This window comes from Heptranchias perlo, chromosome 1 (assembly GCF_035084215.1).
Source record: "Heptranchias perlo isolate sHepPer1 chromosome 1, sHepPer1.hap1, whole genome shotgun sequence".
Classification (NCBI taxonomy): Eukaryota; Metazoa; Chordata; class Chondrichthyes; order Hexanchiformes; family Hexanchidae; genus Heptranchias; species Heptranchias perlo.
In genome coordinates, this window is record NC_090325.1 from 144,046,826 (window position 1) to 144,069,034 (window position 22,209).

The 22,209-nt window shown below is 43.4% G+C and overlaps 1 protein-coding gene across 3 annotated transcripts in view; it reads right to left on the bottom strand.

The window, feature by feature from the left end:
• arhgap10 (Rho GTPase activating protein 10) overlaps positions 1 to 22,209 on the bottom strand; it is a 197,935-nt gene that overhangs the window by 79,638 nt on the left and 96,088 nt on the right. For all 3 annotated transcript variants that reach the window (XM_067992215.1, XM_067992209.1, XM_067992222.1), the window contains exons 6-8: positions 7,615 to 7,725; positions 5,268 to 5,372; positions 4,203 to 4,332 (exon numbers count right to left, since the gene is read on the bottom strand). In XM_067992215.1, the coding sequence (XP_067848316.1) occupies positions 4,203 to 4,332; positions 5,268 to 5,372; positions 7,615 to 7,725 (346 nt within the window). The remainder of the gene's footprint in view (positions 1 to 4,202; positions 4,333 to 5,267; positions 5,373 to 7,614; positions 7,726 to 22,209) is intronic.

Below are 22,209 nucleotides of genomic sequence, written 5' to 3' on the forward strand. Positions count from 1 at the left end.
GTCAGGAGGGAGTGGCCCTGGGAGTCCTCAACATTGACTCCGGACCCCATGAAATCTCATGGCATCAGATCAAACATGGGCAAGGAAACCTCCTGCTGATTACCACCTACCGTCCTCCCTCAGCTGATGAATCAGTCCTCCTTCATTTGAACACCACTTGGAGGAAGCACTGAGGGCAGCAAGGGCACAGAATGTACTCTGGGTGGGGGGCTTCAATGCCCATCACCAAGAGTGGCTCGGTAGTACCACTACTAACTGAGCTGGGCGAGTCCGGAAGGAAACAGTTGCCAGACTGGGCCTGCGGCAGGTGGTGAGCGAAACAACACGAGGGAAAAACCTACTTGACCTCGTCCTCATCAATCTACCTGTCGCAGATGCATCTGTCCACGATTGTATTGGTAGGAGTGACCACCGCACAGTCCTCGTGGAGATGAAATCCCGTCTTCGCACTGAGGACACCATCCAACGTGTTGTGTGGCACTATCACCATGCTAAACGGGACAGATTCAGAACAGATCTAGCAGCTCAAAACTGGGCATCCATGAGGCGCTGTGGGCCATCAGCAGCAGCAGAATTGTATTCCAGCACAATCTGTAACCTCATGGCCCAGCATATTCCTCACTCTACCATTACCAACAAGCCAGGGGATCAACCCTGGTTCAATGAGGAGTGTAGAAGAGCATGCCAGGAGCAGCACCAGGCGTACCTAAAAATGAGGTGCCAACCTGGTGAAGCCACATCACAGGACTACATGCATGCATGCTAAACAGCGGAAGCAACATGCCATAGACAGAGCTAAGCGATTCCACAACCAACGGATCAGATCAAAGCTCTGCAGTCCTGCCACATCCAGTCGTGAATGGTGGTGGACAATTAAACAACTAACGGGAGGAGGCTCTGTAAACATCCCTATCCTCAATGATGGCAGAGTCCAACATGTGAGTGCAAAAGACAAGGCTGAAACGTTTGCAACCATCTTCAGCCAGAAGTGCCGAGTGAATGATCCATCTCAGCATCCTCCAGATATCCCCACCATCAAGAAATGGCTGAGTGCATTGGATACAACAAAGGCTATTGGCCCTGACAACATACCGGCTGTAGTGCTAAAGATTTGTGCTCCAGAACTAGCTGCACCTCTAGCCAAACTGTTCCAGTACAGCTACAACAACGGAATCTACCAGACAATGTGGAAAATTGCCCAGGTATGTCTTGTCCACAAAAAGCAGGACAAATCCAATCCGGCCAATTACCGCCCCATCAGTCTATTCTCAATCATCAGCAAAATGATGGAAGGTGTCATCGACAGTGCTATCAAGCGGCACTTACTCACCAATAACCTGCTCACTGATGCTCAGTTTGGGTTCCGCCAGGACCACTCGGCTCCAGACCTCATTACAGCCTTGGTCCAAACATGGACAAAAGAGCTGAATTCCCGAGGTGAGGTGAGAGTGACTGCCCTTGACATTAAGGCAGCATTTGACAGAGTGTGGCACCAAGGAGCCCTAGTAAAATTGAAGTCAATGGGAATCAGGGGGAAAACTCTCCAGTGGCTGGAGTCATACCTAGCACAAAGGAAGATGGTAGTGGTTGTTGGAGGCCAATCATCTCAGCCCCAGGACATTGCTGCAGGAGATCCTCAGGGCAGTGTCCTAGGCCCAACCATCTTCAGCTGCTTCATCAATGAACTTCCCTCCATCATAAGGTCAGAAATGGGGATGTTCGCTGATGATTGCACAGTGTTCAGTTCCATTCGCAACCCCTCAGATAATGAAGCAGTCCGTGCCGCGTGCAGCAAGATCTGGACAACATCCAGGCTTGGGCTCATAAGTGGCAAGTAACATTTGCGCCAGACAAGTGCCAAGCAATGACTATCTCCAACAAGAGAGAGTCTAACCACCTCCCCTTGACATTCAATGTCATCACCATCGCCGAATCCCCCACCATCAACATCCTGGGCATCATCATTGACTAGAAACTTAACTGGATCAGCCACATAAATACTGTGGCTACAAGAGCAGGTCAGAGGCTGGGTATTCTGTGGCGAGCGACTCACCTCCTGACTCCCCAAAGCCTTTCCACCATCTACAAGGCACAAGTCAGGAGTCTGATGGAATACTCTCCACTTGCCTGGATGAGCGCAGCTCCAACAACACTCAAGAAGCTCGACACCATCCAGGACAAAGCAGCCTGCTTGATTGGCACCCCATCCACCACCCTAAACATTCAATCCCTTCACCACTGGCGCATCGTGGCTGTAGTGTGCACCATCCACAGGATGCACTGCAGCAACTCGCCAAGGCTTCTTCGACAGCACCTCCCAAACCCGCGACCTCTACCAACTAGAAGGACAAGGGCAGCAGGCACATGGGAACAACACCACCTGCACGTTCCCCTCCAAGTCACACACCATCCTGACTTGGAAATATATCGCCGTTCCTTCATCGTCGCTGGGTCAAAATCCTGGAGCTCCCTACTAACAGCGCTGTGGAAGAACCTTCCCCACACGGACTGCAGCGGTTCAAGAAGGCGGCTCACCACCACCTTCTCAAGGGCAATTAGGGATGGGCAATAAATGCTGGCCTTGCAAGTGACGCCCACTTCCCATGAACAAATAGAAAAAAAATTGAGTATGTTGAGATCACACTGAATTTGATTGCTTAAGAAGCCAACCTTACTTGGACGTGCAGGCACAAAACATAATGCACGGCAGCTATTTGAAGAACAAATAGAAATCATTAAGACCAGTTTTCATTGATTCTTGTAATTTTTTTTCCCCAGTAGTAAATCGATTTTTAAAAATTCCTGCTGAATTTTATTTTAAAAAAAGTCTATTTTTCCTTTACCAAAAACCAGGTCTGACGATGCTCATTTATCACATCCAGGACATTAACATACACATTGTGTGCTGTACATGCAGTTCTGATGTTAAAGATGTGGTGCGTGTGCACCTCTGGACCTGATTTTCGGAAGGAAAAGAAACAAAGGCAGAGGAATTTGGAATATACTTTAAAAGGGGGACCTGGAACTTCTTTAGGTACTACTGTGAGAATTATATTCATTACACTGAAGTAAATGTAAGTTTTTATTCCTAGTTAGGTATAAAGTAAGGATAGCAATATACTGACCCAGTTACCACACTGATGGTCCCTTGAAGACTAAGGTCATCAAAGGCCAACTCAGTGCACACATGAAGGCATCATTTACTAAAAGCAATTGCAACTGCTTCCCTGTGCATAATCTCCAACAAATTTTATTGTCCCGCTATCATAATGGCAGGTAAGTGGTTGAAGCCACAACAAACATAGGTTCTCTCATTTTTTTTAAAAGAAACTATTTAGGGGTTTAAGTGACAGTCTGACTGTGAGCCCCATAAAAGTGGCATCCATAAAGTGTGTAAGTAATTGTGGGTTGTCCTTTATCTTGACTGGACCTTATTTCTAAGTCCCTTGTTTGTTTTCATGAGTTTTCGAAATATTCAAACTAAAAATTGCTTTTTATTGATTTTTCCCTCCAAATTTACCCAGGTTTTTAGGAGTCCAATTTTCCCTGCAATCATTTCCTCCCCTTTTTTTTACACTAAAAATAAACTTGCAAAGAACACTTTTTTTAAAGTCAGTTTTTATTGCTGATTTTATGATCCTTAAGACCAAACTTTGGAAAAAAGTCAAGACGGCTTGGCCAATAAAGCCTGTTCCAGCCAAAACATTGTTTCCAATTTGCACCACCATGGACTGTACCGAACCATTTAATCTCCTATGGGAAATGAAAAACCACAGGTGAACGTGCAGGGAATTAAGAACATAAGAAATAAGAGCAGGAGTAGGCCATACGGCCCCTCGTGTCTGCTTCACCATTCAATAAGATCATGGCTGATCTTCTACCTCAACTCCACTTTCCCGCCCTATCCCCATATCCCTTGATTCCCTTAGTGTCCAAAAATCAATCTCAGTTTTGAATATACTCAATGACTTAGCATCCATAGCCCTCTGGGGTAGAGAATTCCATTTTGTCGGGAAAAAAGCTCTTTACTGATTATTTTTTTTAATACTTGCATATTTTTCTATACATTCAAGAAAATAAAAAAGAAAGTTCTGTAGACATTTCTTTACACTTCTACAAATATTATTCAATTGAAAACTGCATACGCTAAATGACATCTACCATGTAAAAAGATTGACAGGCATTTGAACAAATTTACATACTTTTTTCTTGTACATAAAGGTACCCCTCTGTAGTAAATGGGGTTGTTCTTGTGAGTTCGTGAGGGTTTTTCTTAATCTTGTTCATTAGATCCTCCACTTCTGACCTTGCACCCTCAAATCGATTTCTTGCCTACAAAACAGAATATAGTGTAAAGTGGTTGAACAAACATTCAGTGACAAGAAATGAAACATCAACATTTGATAGTCATTGTCACATTGCTGTTTGTGGGACCTTGCTGTTTACAATTTGGCTGCTGCATTTCCTACATTACAAGAGTGACTACACTTCAAAAGGACTTGGTTGGCTGCAAAGCACTTTGGGACATCCTGTGGTCATGAAAGGTGCTATATAAATGCAAATCCTTTCTTTTTTTTATTTTCTTGAATGTATAGAAAAATATGCAAACATTAAAAAAAAATCAGTGAAGAGCTTTTTTTTCCCAGACAAAATGGGTTTGATGTTTCAGAATCTGGTTAGTGATTTATTACTGTTTGGACAGGAGATGGCAGCACCAGAGTTACTTGTTGATATTCATCTTCATGTAATATCAGTGTGTATTTTTGACTCCAGAAACTCAATGCTAAGCTTTATACAAATTTTTTTTTTTTTTAAATGGGATAATAGAACATCAGCCTGAATAAGTGTTCAGTTTCCCACCAGATGGTTGAGTGAGTTTAAAATCCAAGGTTGCCTGACTGTCAAACTCGATCATCTTGGTTGGGTGTTTGTGATTAGCTCTCAACCAAATTTTTAGATGGAGGTGAATGGTTACACTGGACGGGGGAAGAGCAGGGAGAATGGACTGCCATTGTCTAACATCTTCTGTTATTCAGTTTCCCCCCTCATATTACAAAATAAAATTGCACCCAGCCATGCACAGGTCATTACCCAGATTTTAGCACCTAAAAGCCATTTAAAAAAAAGCCATGCAAACTGGAACTAAAAACTCTCCAAGAATCAAACCAGGCACAATTTCTTGAAAACGGATACCCATACTTTGATCCAAAATCCTTGCATACTATGGAGACCAACTTATACATAGCTTTCTGAAACACAATGCTTACATTTTGTATGTTGAGGTGTAGGTCAGTTTTGTAGTGATTGAAGTCTTTGGCCAGCTCATAGCCCTGATGATAAAATGTGAAAAGCATCTGAAAGAAAGACAGCATCTGAAGGAGAAAAAAAAAGTTTAAATTAAGCAAGAGATTTTGTGGAAGTGGAGATACTTAGATGACAGAACCGGTCAAAACATCCTTGTACATTTTAACAAGCCTTGATGTAAACACCTGGGACAGGACTACAGTTCAGTATATTAATGCAATAAAAACCACTTACCAGAGCAGCAAGTGACCAAACCACTGCATTTGAAAGTAATCTGAAGTGACAGGTGGATTGTGCATAAGTGACATAGTGTAACTAACAGCACATTTGTGCCACTAACACTTCCCCGGGTCTTTTAATAATGCATTCCATTAGTTACAAGCACAATGAAAACAAACATAAAATATTGAAGTAAAAATTGCCAACTCTAACCCAAGTGTTATAACCAGCTAGGTTTGGGAGATATTAGGGCAAGAAGCAGAGACAAACCTTAACCATAAGCTGTAATACTGAGCAAAAATTGTTCTTGTTCTCAAACCCACAGCTGAACGACATATTTTGAAGGGGTAATAAATCTTACTGCATGGTCACATCCATTAAATGCTACAAAAGATGATATCCACACAGCTATCAGCATCTCAGCTGCCCAATGCCGTGTTTAGGCTTTAAAACTCGTAGTTAGGGGCAGTCCTGAAACAACCATTTCTCCCAGCATGGGGAATTCTACATCAAAAAATCTACCTTGGTTAGTGGTACAGGTATTCTGGCCTTCAGGCAGAACGCACCATCTTTACTGGTGCAACCACAGCGCAGGACTGACCCAATCAGTATTTAATGGGACTTAGTTTGTCAATTTCCTGTTTCTCCATGTCCATTCGAAAGTTCCACATCAAAATCTGTAGCAAAACCACAACTCCCATTTGCTATTAACAGCCATGCTCCCTGGCTGACTAAAATATTCGGCTGGCCGGTTCTTTAAATCTTCCCGATACTAATCCCCAAGCACCAGCTCCAGTGTTTGAAGAAGGAGACTGATAAAAAAACTGAAGAGGCAAAAAGGAGAAAGATAAGAAAGAGAAAGTGGGGGGGGGGGGGGGGGGATGAAAAGTTTAAGAGGAGAAAGAGAAGGAAAGTAATAGATGAGGAACAAAGGTGGAGAAGAAATGAAAGTGAGGACGAGATAGAGAAGCAGTATTGGAGGAAAGAAAGAGACTGCACGTGTGAGGGAGAAACAGAAGTAAAGGAGGAAAGGGATTTTTTTTGTTGCTACTTTACAAGTATCAGGAGCTTAGTCAGAGGGCCTGTGAACCACCAAAAAAGATATTTTTGATATGTTTTAACAAAATTAACAATTGGGGGGGGTCACCCCAGGACGGGCAGGAGAGGGGTTAAATTCTGATAAATCTGAAACCCGACCCCAATCCACCGCGAACAGGCCTACTTCCAGTTTTACCAGGGCGGGCAAGTAACCTGCTCTCAAGAGGCGGGTCAGTAATTTAAATATGTTAATAAGGCTACATGCCTCAGATTTTAACAGGCTTGTACATTTAACAGCTGCAGGCCGGGTTTCCCAGGGCTCGGGAAACCTGGCAGCTGAAGGGAGGTGAGAACAGCCAGATCCAGCAGGTATACGCTTTTCCAGCACTGCTTGTGGGCCAGGAGGAGCAGGAGTGCTTCCCCCAGCCCGCCAAGCTAACCTGCCACGATCGGCCTCCCTCCCTGTAGTCCGCCGATACCCTGCAATCCTATTTCCAGGCCGCCCCGCAATCCCTCCCCGCACCACCCCCCCCTACCAATCCACAATCCCTTCCCAAAACCCCCCCACCATCTCTCTCCCTCTTCTCCGCTCCGTGGCTGTGGCCTTCCCGCCTGACAGCCAGAAAAATGAGAGAAAAAAAAATTCAAATCAAATTCCTGCCGTTAAATTTGGCAGGAGCTCTGCGTTCCCCATATTTCTGGGCTGCGACAACCCCCACCCCCAATATCAGGGCCTTGATTTCAGTCAGCCTTGAACAAAGGCAAGTCAGTGGGGCATTAAGTGGGTGGAGCTCACCGCCCCCAATATCACTTTGTTGGTAGCTGCAATTGTGCATCATTCAATTCAGTAAAATCTAATCCCATTTTGATCGCAAATTGGAATTAGGATCAAATCAAAATGAATTTTCACACTGAAGGCGCTCCATGTCGACAGCTTTAAGGAACAGGAAACGGTTATTACGCTACCAATTTCAGTGCAATCTCTTATGACTAAATGGCCAGTAACTTGGTGAGTAAAAAAGTAGAAAAATAAAATTTGATTGTTTTACTTACAGGCTCCACAAACTCAAACTTCTTGCGTTCTTGAATTTCTTGCACCTTGCACACATACTCCAGTGATAGTTCATAGTAATGTTGCCGAATCTGCTCTAGTTGACTATCTGCCTAAAAAGGACATAAAGATATGTTGATATTTTATTTTAATGGAATTATAGAAAAGAAATGGTAAATTATTTTTATATTATCACAAAAATGTTTGAACAAACTGGAACTGCCTCGAGCTATACTTCCAAGTTCTGTAAGATACTTTTAAAAATGGTATTAATGGACTTTGAGTTGAAAATTTATAAAGGAATAATACTTGTTCAGTAATTCAGAAACAATTAGGAACAAAGGAAAAGGCCATTGCAGCCCATCTGACTAGTCGCAGTGTCTAGAAAATATATTCTACAATATGCATCATACCTTTTTATATGAAATTGTTCACTGGATACTTGTACAATCCTCTCCTGAATTTGTTGATGCAATCACCCCCACTGCCTCCCTTGGCAGTCCATTCCATAACTTCATCACCCGCTAGTTAAATCTAAACTGTGTTTTCACTCTTCCTTTTCCAAGTTTCAGACCATGCCGTCTTGTCGTAGAATCTGTGACTTGGTTAAACAATTTTCAGGTTTGTCTTGCCTATACTATTAATAATCTTGAATATTTTAATAAGACCACGCTTGAACCTTCACTTCTCCAGTGTAAATATTACCAGCTTTTGCAGCCACTCCTCATAATTCAGGTGACTGGTCCCAGTTACCAATTTACTTGTCCTTCTTCATATTATGAGAAAGCCATCCAGGCATTGGAGAGTATTCAACGACCAAAAGTGTAAACACAACCCCAATGGGGGGAGGGGCACGCTAGCGCTCTGTACAAACTCAATCATTTCCAGATATTTGTGCTCTATTCCTCTGACTATATAGCCCACGATAACTCAAAACATTGAGTATTGTAGGGAATGTATTAGTGCATCACTTCATTTGGAACTGTTAACAAAAAGCACCAATCACCCTCCCACCAGGAACTTAAACACGCTGGGGTAATTTTAAACCCCCCAGGACAGGGGCTGGGGGGGGGAGGGGGGGGAAAAAGGGGAGTTAAAAATTTTTAAATGGGAAACCCGATCCCAACCCGTCCACTTCCGGTTTTAACGAAGGCGGGTTGGGGAGCAGGTGACTAACCTGCTCTCCGGAGGCGGGGACCTAATTTAAATATTTGAATGAGGCTGAATGCTTATGGATTTATCATTGGTTCAGGTTTAACGCTGGCCCACCGGGGTTTCTCAGTCCTCAGGACATCCGGCAGCTGAAGGGAGGTGAGAATGGCTGGGTCCAGCACTGCTTGTGGGGTCAGGAGTGCTTCCCTCCGGACCCCCAAGCTAACCTGCTTTCCTCCCCGCGATCCCCCCATACCAATTGGCCGACCCCCAACCAATCTGTCCGCCCCCCCTCCACGCCAATCGATCTGTCCGTTCCCCCACCCCAATCAATCTGTCCGTTCCCCCCCCCCCCCCGACCGATCTGGCCGCCCCCCCCACCCCAATTGATCTGTCCATTCCCCCCCCACCCCGATCGATCTGGCCGCCCCCCCCACCCCGATCGATCTGGCCGCCCCCCCCCCCCAATCGATCTGGCCGCCCCCCCACCCCCACCCCAATCGATCTGTCTGTCCCCCCCACCCCCCAACCGATCTGGCCGCACCCCCTCCCCCACCCGACCGATTTTTCCCGCCCACCCCCAATCGACCCATGATCTCTCCCTCACTTCTCTCCCTGGTTGTGGCATGGTGCCCCAGCCCTACCCGCCCGACAGCTAGCCAGCTTCTCAATCAGGAAACGGATGGGTTGACCGATCTCTCCACGCGCCTCCCCACCCCCCCATAAATATCAGGGCCATAAGATATAAGTAGCAGATTTTAATCTATGCTCCGTAGCGTTGGCAACCATTCTACCATTTGGAATTGAAAAGAATTCTACTACAAACTCACGACCTGACAAGAATCTTTTTAGTAACACAAAGAATCAAGAGTATGAACTTCCATTTTTCAGTTTTCCAGTCTATACGGTCCCTCAAATGGGATTCAACACATGCAGCATTAATATTCATATGACCACGTGTGTTTGTTGGCTAGTTAAGCAACTTCATCACAGATACTTTCCAAAATCCTTCAGTCATTGTGTACTTACTTGTAGTTATTATTATGGAAACCTGTGGAGTCCAAATTGAGCAATTTGACAAATCAATCCAAAGCATCCAATTCAACTTTGGAATTCAGTTTACATGATCATTCCATGACAAACTGAACAAGTGTTTTATTTTTTGCTCTATTCACACAACTACAGATGACCTACTGTTGAAGATGTAAAAGGCTGCCCTGCAAGCAGATAAGCCCAACTGCAAGAGTGGAAATGTTACCAGACATCTGCTAAACATGTTAAATCATCAATACCACATCCATTTCAATAGTTTAGCATTGATCAGAATATCATTCTGTAAATATTACATAGTTGTCAGCCGTGACTCAGTGGTAGCTGGGTCGTTCTGAGGTCGTGAAAGGCACCATATCATAAATGCAAGTTATTTCTTTCTTTATTTACAGATTTTGATCAACAATGGATGGTTTGACAGGTTAGCTTTACAGCAACTTTCACGTGTAGTTTATGCAACCAGAGCAAATAGATTTCAGATTATGGTCTACAACTTCATTTTCCTGACTCAAGTTGTTCCTACAGATGCAATACTTTGACTGTTGTAAATGTTTTAATCAAATTGAATTGTTAGCAACTATGTAAAAAAAATGCAATGAACTATACAAGTTAATGCAATATTGCTTTGTCTTAAGGGTTACCCAATTACAAGAGATACAGGAATATATGCATGTAATTAATTATGTGGCCACAGAAATCATATAAAGTTTACAATGACATGCACATGCTGCCATCTTTACAGAAAAGTAACCACTAATCCCACAGTAGGTCACTCCCCTGATATTACAAGTAAAATGCTCACTAAAATTAAATTATAGATCAGAAAAGATCCTCGGTTAGTGGATGCAATCTCAATTTTGTTGGTGGGTGGCAGAGAGACATTTGACAAATATTTAAAGATAGAATCTGAAAAGGGAACTTAAAAATTGTTGATACCAATTTCTTTTGTTTTGTTTCAACCACTTGTTGATTGGATGTTTTTTGTTTAAATAACAAATGTCAACAACATTATCACAGGAATCACTTGAACGCGTTACTGAAGCAGACAGGATGAGATAACGAATTAACAGCCAATAATCTAAAGCATTTCTGAATCAACTGCGCTTTGATTTTAACTCAGTAACTATTCTTACTGTACTTGTACTTTCCCATGATGTCATCAGCACTCACTGTTCAAACTAAAACATTCCTCAAAAAACAAAACAAAAGAACATTCAAATTAAAGAGTTCTTTGAAACCGTTTAATTTTTACATTTTAAGCTGTTGGTACTGCATTTTCCATAGGTATGACTGCCCCAGCACTCTGCTTTTGGCTGCCTAAGCTCCACACTCAGGAATGCCCCCTCTAAATCCCTTTGCCTCTCCACCTCCCTCTCCTACTTTTAAGACACTCCTTAAAACCCACCTCGCTGACCAGGCTTTTGGCCACCGCTCATAATATCTCTTCCTCTGCCTCAGCATTCACTTTTTTCCCTATGCTTCTGTGAAGTGCCTTGGGAATTTTTTCTACATTAAAAGCACTACATAAATGCAAGTTGTTCACTGCTGAACCATTTTAATGTAAAATCTTAATATTCTACACTATGTAAAATCATATTTTACTGTGATACCAAAATAAGAGGTCCGGAAAATTGAAGAGGTTCTTTTTTGCTAAAGGTGATTAAAATAGTAATTGAGGAAAATTATTGCGTTTTCATCAGATAAAAATTAGGACTAAATTTTTTTGAAACCTATATCTAAATTACACTAAAATTCAAGGCAAGATCAAAACAAATTATTTCTGGTACATAAACACCACCAATCAATAGTACACAACTTTTGTAACTGATGCTCGAAATTAAAACAGGCAAATAAAGTCTGTGGCTTTCTTATGAAATGCGAGAGAAGTGAAACAACAATAATGACAGATTCTAATTTTAAAAAAAGTTTAAACTACACTGAATAGAACTAAAAAAAATTGAAGGCTAAAACTAAACCATGGCTAAAGTTTGGGAGCAATGACTACACTAAAATTAGGACTAAATTCCTTGCTAAGACAGCAATTAAAATAAGACTGAACTTCAAAATAGACAAATAAAAATTATTTCTATGTTAAAAACAGTATTAAAATACATCATGCTTGAAACTGTAAATTTTACAAATGTCACAATTTGGTCATAAGTTAGGCATGATTGAAGCATTTCCATTTTCCCCATTTCAAAGTACCCTATCTCCCAGCTTTGAGGTTGGTTGGTGCATAATGACAATCAGGGCAGACAGATACTTAAGCAAAACATCACGCAGTTTTTTGCAGTATACTTCTGGCTTTCCTACCTTGCAACAGTGACTACACTTCAAAAGTACTTCATTGGCTGTAAAGTGCTTTGGGATGTCCTGAGGTTGCTATTTAAATGCAAGTCTTTCTTTCTTTTTTGAATATGTAGCCAGAATATACCTAAACACCAAACATTTTCTATTTTAGAGTGAAAAAACACCTGTAATAAACTGAAGTCCACAACCCAATTACTTAACACCATGCTATCATTTCACAGACTGTTTCAATCTCATCTCTTCTGGAGGTCATCCTCCGGCCTCATCTCTGCCTTCAATCTCCCCCAAGCCCACACAGTGGGGATTAAATTGGACAGAGCCCGAAACTGTCCAGCCTCAGTGCATAGCTGAAAGCAGCATTCCAAATCAGCGTTGCCATGAGGATTCAAGGACACTCGCACTTTTCACCAGGAGAAGGAGCCCCAATCTCTTAAAGGCAGGGTCTCTCTGACAGTCTGCCAACATCTCTTAAAAGGTAGCCGGTACCTGTTGTTTGCTAAAAAATAACAGCCTGCTGTCTGTACGAAGATCAGACATCGCACACGTAAAACACAGATGCAGGTCGCTTCCCTATGTTTACACACTGATGAATTATATTAAGACACTGAATAAAGGTTGTCCACTACTAAATCCCACATCCTCCAATCTGCACACCAGGCCTCAACAATCTGCTATCCTGAGTTTGTACCAGGCCTGCGAGAGAGCGTGCACCAAGGTTCTCTGCTGATGCACTAGAGACCTTGGTGAAAGAGGTGGACAGAAGGAGGGACATCCTATATCTGCAGGGGGGCAAGAGGCCCTCCAGGCATATGCCTAAAATGCATTGGGAGGCAGCGGGGGACAAAGTCAATGCCAGGCGCATAGCACCACGAACATTAATGCAATGCAGGAAGAAGTTCAATGCTTTGACCGAGTGGTCAAGGTGAGTGAGGTCCACTGTCAAGTGACATCTACAAACTGCACCACTAGCTGCATCCACTGCTCCACGCGTTACACCCCCCGTCACCCTCATACCAACAGACTTTTTCCATCAATACTCAACTCTGCCAATCAGATGCCTCCTCTCACCTTTACACATTGAGTTGTGGGTGGGCAGCTGCAACAATGGCACAGACCACACACACTGGCAGCTATTCAACCATGACAGGCACATCACCCAGGCGCACATCACGCTTTCTTGCAGGAGAAGGTGGCAGCAAGTGGCAGTGGCATTTAGCCCCTCGGGCCTGTTCCGCCTTTCAATGAGATCATGGTTGACCTGTGACCTAACTCCATTTATCTGCTTTACCCCCATATCCCTTAATTCATAAAAATCTATCAATCTCAGATTTAACATTCACAAGTGAGCTAGCATCAACTGCCGTTTACAGAAGAGCATTCCAAACTTCTCCCACTCTTTGCATGTAGAAGCGTTCCCTAACTTCACTCCTGCACATCCTGACTCTAAATGTTAGGCTATGTCCCCTCGTCCTAGTATTCACATAAAGGAGACCTCCAAAAACAGGTACAAATGCATCAGCAGCCAGGAGCAATAATCCAGCAACTAACCTGTAAATTCTGCATGGTCCCTTTAAATAGGATTAGTGGGGGGTCCTCCAGGCGCTCTCATGTTCAGATGGTTGTGATTAGGACAGTGCGTCGAGTGGAGCGTAAGTCCCAAAATGGTGTCTATCACTTCAAATCAGCGTTGCACACTGATTTTGTGCATTTTCTCCTTATTTTACTTGCTGCTGGTGTTCGTTATTTGTGCATGCACTAAACCCTTTACGAAGATAGCATCCGGCGCACAACATGCTAGAAGCGTGCGTGCACATCCATCCATCTTGGATGTTCGGGAGGCCGCGTAGCGCTGAAACAAAGGGCGCTAGGCGGCCCAATTTCTAGCCCAGTGTTTCTACCTCCTCACCAAGATACACAAACAGGGCTGTCCGAGCAGACCGCTCAATTCAGTTGAACATGAACAGACAAATAACTTCCTCTTATCCAGTCTCTTATCTTTTTACCCCGCTCATTCATATCTATGGCTCTACCACTTTAATTGTTTTAGATTCTCCAGCACTCATCATCACCTTTATCCCTCATCACAACTGTCTCCAGGTCCTTTGCTTCTTCCTTAAAGCATTAGTCGAACCGACCCCAGTTCACTACCACCCTCCTCCTCCTGGCTGAATTTGCTCCAGATCGCGGGGGGTGGGGGTGGGGGGATATTTAAATTATGGACCCGCCTCCGGAGAGGTTAGTCGCCTGCCCCCCAAACCCCCTCCCTTAAAACCGGAAGTTGGAGGTGGGTTGGGGTCGAGTTTCTGAGTTTTGAATTTTTAACCCCCCGATGTCTCCAACAATTACTTGCTTCTTTCCATCTTGCTTCCTGTAAAGTTTCCATCCCTTTCTCCCAGTTTCTCCCTCGCATTTGCTCTGATTACTCCACTTTCCACATCAGAGCTTCTAAAATGTTCCTCCTTTTTCATCCGCTGAGGTTTCCCCTCCAGAGCCTTCCGTGGGACTTTTGTCCATGTCCACCCCATTTCCCAGGGCTCTACTCTTACTCTGGCCTCTCACAACAGCAGGCTCCCCCTTGTCATCATCTTCCACCCCACCAGCCTCCATATTCACAAGATCATCTAACATTTCTAGCATCTACAATATGATCCCACCACCAAACACGTTTTCCCCTCTATCCCCTCTCCAAGTTCTGGAGGAGCCATCCCTCCATGATAGCCTTGTTCATTCTTCCATTACCCCTACCTCTAGTTGTCCTTCCCATGCACATATCCATTCACTTCCTTCCAAACTACTGCCCAGGGCCCCAAACATTCCTTCCATTGGACACAGCAATTTATGTGTACATCCTCTAATCTAGTACACTATATTTGCTGCTCACAAGTGTAGTCTCCTCTGCATTAGGAAAACCAAATGTAAAGAAGATGACCATTTCAGCAAACATTGCACTCTGTCTGCAAGTGCAACCCTGACCTCACTGTGGTTCACCATTTTAACTCTACCTCCCACTCTGACCTCTCCCTCTACTTTTCATCAGTGATCTAACCAGGCTCAATATCTGCCCACTGGACACTCTACCATTGACTGATCTGAACATTGACTTTAATAGCTTCAGATGTTAGCTATGTATTACTACTTAGTACTACTACTTACTGCTGCTACTACTACTAACTACTACCTGCATTTATAAAGCACCTTTAACATTGAAAAACAATTCATAGAGGTGATTGGAACAAAAATTGTGTTAAGCCAAAGGAGGAGATATTAGGAGGGGTAACCAAAAGCTTGGTCGAAGAAGTGGGTTTTAAGTAAGGCTTTAAAGGAGGTGGAGAGGGACAACGGTTTGGGTAAGGGGGCCTAGGCAGCTAAAGGCACAGCTGCCAATGGTGGGGCAAAGAGAGAGGTTGCACAAGAGCCCAGAGTGGGAGGAACAGAGAGCTCGGGAGGGAGGCACTGGAGGAGGTTACAGAGATAAGGAGGGAGAGGCCAAAACACAAGGATGAGATTTTTAAATCTGAGGGGTGGGAGGATCGGGAGCCAATGTAGGCCAGCAAGGACAGGGGCGATGGGTGAGCCGGACGTGGTGCAGGATAGGATAAGAGCAGCAGAATTTTGGATAAGCTGAAGATAACGGAGGGCGGAGGATGGAAGGCCGACCAAGAGAGCCTTGGAATAGTTGGATCTGGAGATGAAAAAGGCATAGATAAGGGTTTAAGCATTTAAGATAAGGGTCAGAGGCGGGCAATGTTACAGAGATGGAAATAGGCAGTCTTTGTGATGGAGAGAACGTGAGGTTGCAAACTCAGCTTGAAGTCAAATAGGATGGCGAGACTGCGAACAGACTGGGTCAGCCTGAGACAGTGGCCAGATAGGGGGACGGAAGGGATACGGAGTTTGTGGTGGGAGCCAAAGGCAATGGCTTTAGTCTTCCCAATATTTAGTTGGAGGAAATTGCAGCTCATCCACAACTGGATATCGTACGATCAATCTGACAATATGGACAGTGTGGTGAAGAGGTAAAGCTGGGTGTCATCAGCATATGTGGAAGCTGACCCCATTCCTGCAGATGGTTTTACCATGGGGCAGCATGTAGATGAGGAAGAGGAGAGGACAAGGAATAGATTGTTTAGGGAACTTCGGAGGTAATGATGCGAGGGCGTGTAGAGAAGTAATTTTTTTTATATAATTCGTCCATGGGATGTGGGCGTCGCTGGCAAGGCCGGCATTTATTGCCCATCCCTAATTGCCCTCGAGAAGGTGGTGGTGAGCCGCCTTCTTGAACCGCTGCAGTCCGTGTGGTGAAGGTTCTCCAACAGTGCTGTTAGGAAGGGAGTTCCAGGATTTTGACCCAGCGACAATGAAGGAACGGCGATATATTTCCAAGTCAGGATGGTGTGTGACTTGGAGGGGAACGTGCAGGTGGTGTTGTTCCCATGTGCCAGCTGCTCTTGTCCTTCTAGATGGTAGAGGTCGCGGGTTCGGGAGGTGCTGTTGAAGGAGCCATGGCGAGTTGCTGCAGTGCATCCTGTGGATGGTACACACTGCAGCCACTGTGCGCCGGTGGTGAAGGGAGTGAATGTTTAGGGTGGCAGATGGGTGCCAATCAAGCGGGCTGCTTTGTCCTGGATGGTGTCGAGCTTCTTGAGTGTTGTTGGAGCTGCACTCATCCAGGCAAGTGGAGAGTATTCCATCACACTCCTGACTTCTGCCTTGTAGATGGTGGAATGGCTTTGGGGAGTCAGGAGGTGAGTCACTCGCCGCAGAATACCTGGCCTCTGACCTGCTCTTGTAGCCACAGTACTTATATAGCTGGTCCAATTGCTGGAGATACTCTGGCTGTGGTTCGATAGGTAAGAGTGGAACCAATTGAGGACAGTCCCATTGAGCTGGACAATGGAGGAGAGGCGTTAGAAGAGGATGGTGTGATCGCCTGTGTCAAAGGCTGCAGAGGGGTCAAGGAGGGATAATGCACCAGAGTCACAGAGGGTATCATTTGTGACTTTGGTTAGGACCATTTCACGGTTGAGGAAGGGGTAGAAACCTCATTGGAGAGGATCCAACAGCGTGTTTTGGGAAAGATAGGCACCACTTTCTTTGTATATATCCTCCATTTTCATAACAGCGAGGGATGCTTGTGATGTGGAGGGGGTCTGTCGATGACTGGGGGAGGTGGAGCAGATTGAAGTTTAGGGTGAAGTCTGTTTTTTTTCTCTCTCAGGACTGATGGGCCCAATGTTTTGTTACCATTGTGGGTTTTAATTTCAGACCTGCTGCAGTTCTAGCTTGCTCTCCCCCCTCCACGCCCGCCTTTCTTCATGTTTTCCTCCTTTCTTTGTGTGGCCGTGTCCCAGCTCTTTTTACCTCTTTTAGGTCATCTAAGCTTCCAATGAGCAGTTTGCAGATCATCCAATTCATTAACTTCCACTTTGTGATTGGTATATCTTGTTGGTGTTCTCACCCTCACTTGCCCCCTTTTTCTCTTTTTTTTTGAAACGTTACTAAAATGTCTAATTATCTCCATAAGACCATAAGAGATAGGAGCAGGAGTAGGCCATTCGGCCCCTCGAGCCTGCTCCGCCATTTAATGAGATCATGGCTGATCTGATTTTTATCTCAATTCCACTTTCCCGCCCTTTCTCCCTATCCTTTGACTCCTTTGCTGATCAAAAATTTGTCTAACTCAGCCTTGAATGTATTCAATGACTCAGCCTCCACAGCTTTTTGGGGTAAAGAATTCCAAAGATTCATGACTCTCAGGGAGAAGAAATTCCTCCTCATTTCCGTCTTAAATGGGCGACCCCTTATTCTGAGACTATGTCCCCTGGTTTTAGATTCCCCCATGAGGGATTAAATCCTCTCAGCATCTACCCTATCGAGTCCCCTCAGAAACTTGTATGTTTCAATAAGATCTCCTCTCATTCTTCTAAACTCCAATGAATATAGACCCAACCTGTTCAATCTTTCCTCATAAGACAACCCTTCCATACCCAGAATCAACCTAGTGAACCTTCTCTGAACTGCCTCCAATGCAAGTATAAATAAGGGCACCAGAACTGTACGCAGTACTCCAGGTATGGTCTCACCAGCACCCTGTACAGTTGTAGCATGACTTCCCTGCTTTTATACTCCATCCCCCCTAGAAATAAAGGCCAATATTCCGTTTACCTTCCGGATTACCTGCTGCACCTGTATGTTGACTTTTTGTGTTTCATGTACGAGGACACCCAGATCCCTCTGTATCGCAGCATTTTGTAGTATTTCTCCATTCAAATAATATTTTGCTTTTTTATTTTTCCTCCCAAAGTGGATGACTTCACATTTTCCCTCAGTATATTCCATCTGCCAAATTTTTGCCCATTCGCTTAACCTGTCAATATCCCTTTGCAGACGCTTTGTGTCCTCATCGCAACTTGCTTTTCCACCTATCTTTGTATCATCAGCAAATTTGGCCACAAGACACTCTGTTCCTTCATCCAAGTCATTGATATATATTGTAAACAGTTGAGGCCCCAGCACCGATCTCTGCGGCACCCCTCTAGTTATTTGGAAAATGACCCTTTTATCCCAACTCTTTGTTTTCTGTTAGTTAGCCAATCCTCTATCCATGCCAGTATATTACCCCCAACACCATGAGCTCTTATCTTGTGCAGTAATCTTTTATGTAGTACCTTATCGAATGCCTTGTGGAAATCCAAATATACTGCATCCATTGGTTCCCCTTTATCCACCCTGCCTGTTACTTCCTCAAAGAACTCTAATAAATTTGTCAGACATGATTTCCCTTTCATTAAACCATGTAGACTCTCCTTGATTGTATTGTGAGTCTCGAAATGTCCTGCTACTACTTCCTTAATAATGGATTCTAGCATTTTCCCAATGACAGATGTTAGGCTAACTGGTCTATAGTTACCTGCTTTCTGCCTCACTCCCTTCTTGAATAGGGGTGTTACGTTTGCAGTTTTCCAATCCGCTGGGACCTTTCTGGAAGATTACAACCAATGCATCCACTATCTCTGTAGCCACTTCTTTTAAGACCCTCGGATGTAAGCCATCAGGTCAGGGGGACTTGTCAGCCTTTAGACCCATTCGTTTACCTAGTACTTTTTCTCTAGTGATAGTGATTGTTTTTAGTTCCTCCCTCCCCTTTGCCCCTTGGTTTTCTACTATTATTGGTATATTATTAGTGTCTTCTACTGTGAAGACAGATACAAAATATCTGTTCAATTCCTCTGCCATTTCCTTGTTTACCATTATTATTTCCCCGTCTCATCCTCGAAGGACCAATGTTTACTTTAGCTACCCTCTTCCTTTTTATATACTTGTAGAAGCTTTTACTGTCAGTTTTTATATTTCTTGCTAGTTTACTCTCATAATTTATTTTCTCCCTCTTTATTATTCTTTTAGTCATGCTTTGCTGGTTTTTAAAGTATTCCCAATCTCGCAGTCTTTAGTTCAGAAGAGTACACATCTGAAACGTCATAGCCTATCTTTTCCTCAACAGTTGCTGACTGACCTAAGTATTTCTAGCATTACCTGTTTTTAATTCAAATTATCAGTATTTGCAGTTTTTTCTTATTATTTATTCTTCCAAAAAAACTTTACACTTGAACACCATATTTTACCTGTAAAACAAACTAAAACAATTGACAAACTTTTTACACTTTTTCACCATATCTTCCCAGTTGCACTGGCCAGTGAAATTTCAGAGTTAGTCATCACTTTCACATTTACATGTACAATTTTCAAGGCAATATATATAGACATTTGAGAATTATTAATCACCTCAATAAATGCTGACCGAAGTAAAACTATTGTGCAATCCTTCATGCCAAGTTACAGAGATGTGGAGATGCCGGTGATGGACTGGGGTTGACAATTGTAAACAATTTCACAACACCTGAGGAAGGAGGAAGCCTCCGAAAGCTTGTGGAATTTAAAATAAATTTGTTGGACTATAACTTGGTGTTGTGAAATTGTTTACAAGTTACAGAGAAGTACAGAATTATTCCCTTCATCTGTGCTGAAGGGGTTATAATGTTGGGCTACATATACTCCTTTCTCATTGACTGGTAGAGTGAAAATAACCAATTTATAAAAAAGAAAATTCATTACACTGGGGCAAACTGATTTCAAAGCAAGTACAATGAATGTACTAAATAACAATCTCATTGCTGGCTTGTAAGTGAGCCAAGATGTATTGAATTTTCTTTAAGAAAACCTTAAGTTAGCTGAAATATTTCCATTTTTAAGCACACAGAGCAGGGTTTGATGGGGAGAATCTTGCTTGAAAAATATATATTTTTGTAGATTCTGTAGTAAGACCAAAGTAAATGAAATAAGGAAAAGCCATTCTGACCATAATGCCCAACAGACCATGTACAACTTGCACTACTACGGACTCTTCGCCAGTCATTTAATCCCTTGAGGGATGTGAAAATACAGCCCTGTGAAATGTTTTCTTGTCCCTACAACTCAAACATATTAATCTGATTGAGGAACTAAGAAAGCGATTCCAGAATTTCCAATTTTCAAAAATCGGAATTTATGTCCGATGTCAAATGCTCTACAAACATTAAGAGAAACCACCTTCCCCCATTCCCAACACTATTTTTCCTTGAGGAGGGACAGAATCAATACAATACAGTGGTAGAAACCAGATCGACTTCCTTCGGCAGGTAGCTGTGCATCACAGCAACAACGGGAACACGGGACTGCTTTAAGATAACAGCACTCTGACTGCATTATGACCCCTTATCCTTATGGGATATCTACAGGGATCAACTCTGACCCCTTGGGACAAATACTCAAAGTTTTCTCATAACTATACCGGTCTTTTTCTCATAACTATATGTGAAGCACAGTGAAATAACCTTGAAACCAGTGACCTCAGGGACTGGAAATATATTTCAAAAAACACATGAATGCCAGGAAAAACAAAACCAATGTTACAAATCGGCAAGTAGAATTTTAACTGTGTCCCATTTCCTTTACAGCAAAACATTCTGGCAAGATTTTGTGTGTTTGCATAAAAACATTACAAGTTAGTGACCTGGACTAGGACAGACCTTAGGGAGTACTGCATCAAATTGCATCTCGAGCTATGGATGTGGCTTTAATGGACAGATTACAATATGCACTGTCCACTCGTGTGCTAACATAATCATAAAATGGTGGTAATTTCAGAAATGTTATCATTTTCACATCTGTACGGTCACAGTGTAGATCAGGGGTGTCTAACCTTTTGGAGCAGATCCACATAACACAACGATTACATGACTAAAAATCCAAGTCCCCCACCCCCACTAAAAATCCACGTCCAACGTGCTCCAAAAATGTAAACTTCCCCCTCCCCTCACACAAAGGCTGTACCTGACTTATGTTTTCGACTACCCTGGCCTACTATACTCTGCTCTTCTACTCCCTGGCCTGATCCACCATTGTCTGCTCTCTCCTGTTCATTTACTCTGCTCCTGACATGTCTACAGGTGGGTCTCTGGCTTGAAATATTGAGATCCTGAAGGATGACCCAGTGTTTATTATCCCTTTCATATCCTTTGCTGATATATTCTGCAATTCTGAACAGGATATGAATTTCAGTGCCACTCACATGACCCCTACACCATAATCCTCACTGTGATTGAATGTTGCTAAGGTCCGTCACCTACTGCAGACCCACATACAGTACAACATTGCAATGTACCAAGGTGGGTTCTGTCCTTTTTCCTCTATCTGCAGTGACAACGGCTGGCTAGTCCTCGCCCTTGTGCAGCTACCTCTGCCCGAGTCTTGGAAGCCTCTCTTCCATTGCTGGAGTCCACAGATGCTATGCAGATAAACTAAGCAGATAAAATGCAAGAGGTGATATGCTGCCTCTGTTGCTCAATTCTAGATTATTTGTAGCCTCTTAAGCTATGGCTGATTCGTGATGCAGCAGACTGGATGGCCATATTTCAGGTTTGGATGGATGTAGGTTTTGTATAGTCTGAGGAGATTTCTGGGGGTGACATCCTGCTTCTTTCTACAGAGGATTTTCACAGATGGCTCTTGTACACTTCCAACCTTTTTAAACTTCTCAGTCCCAGAGG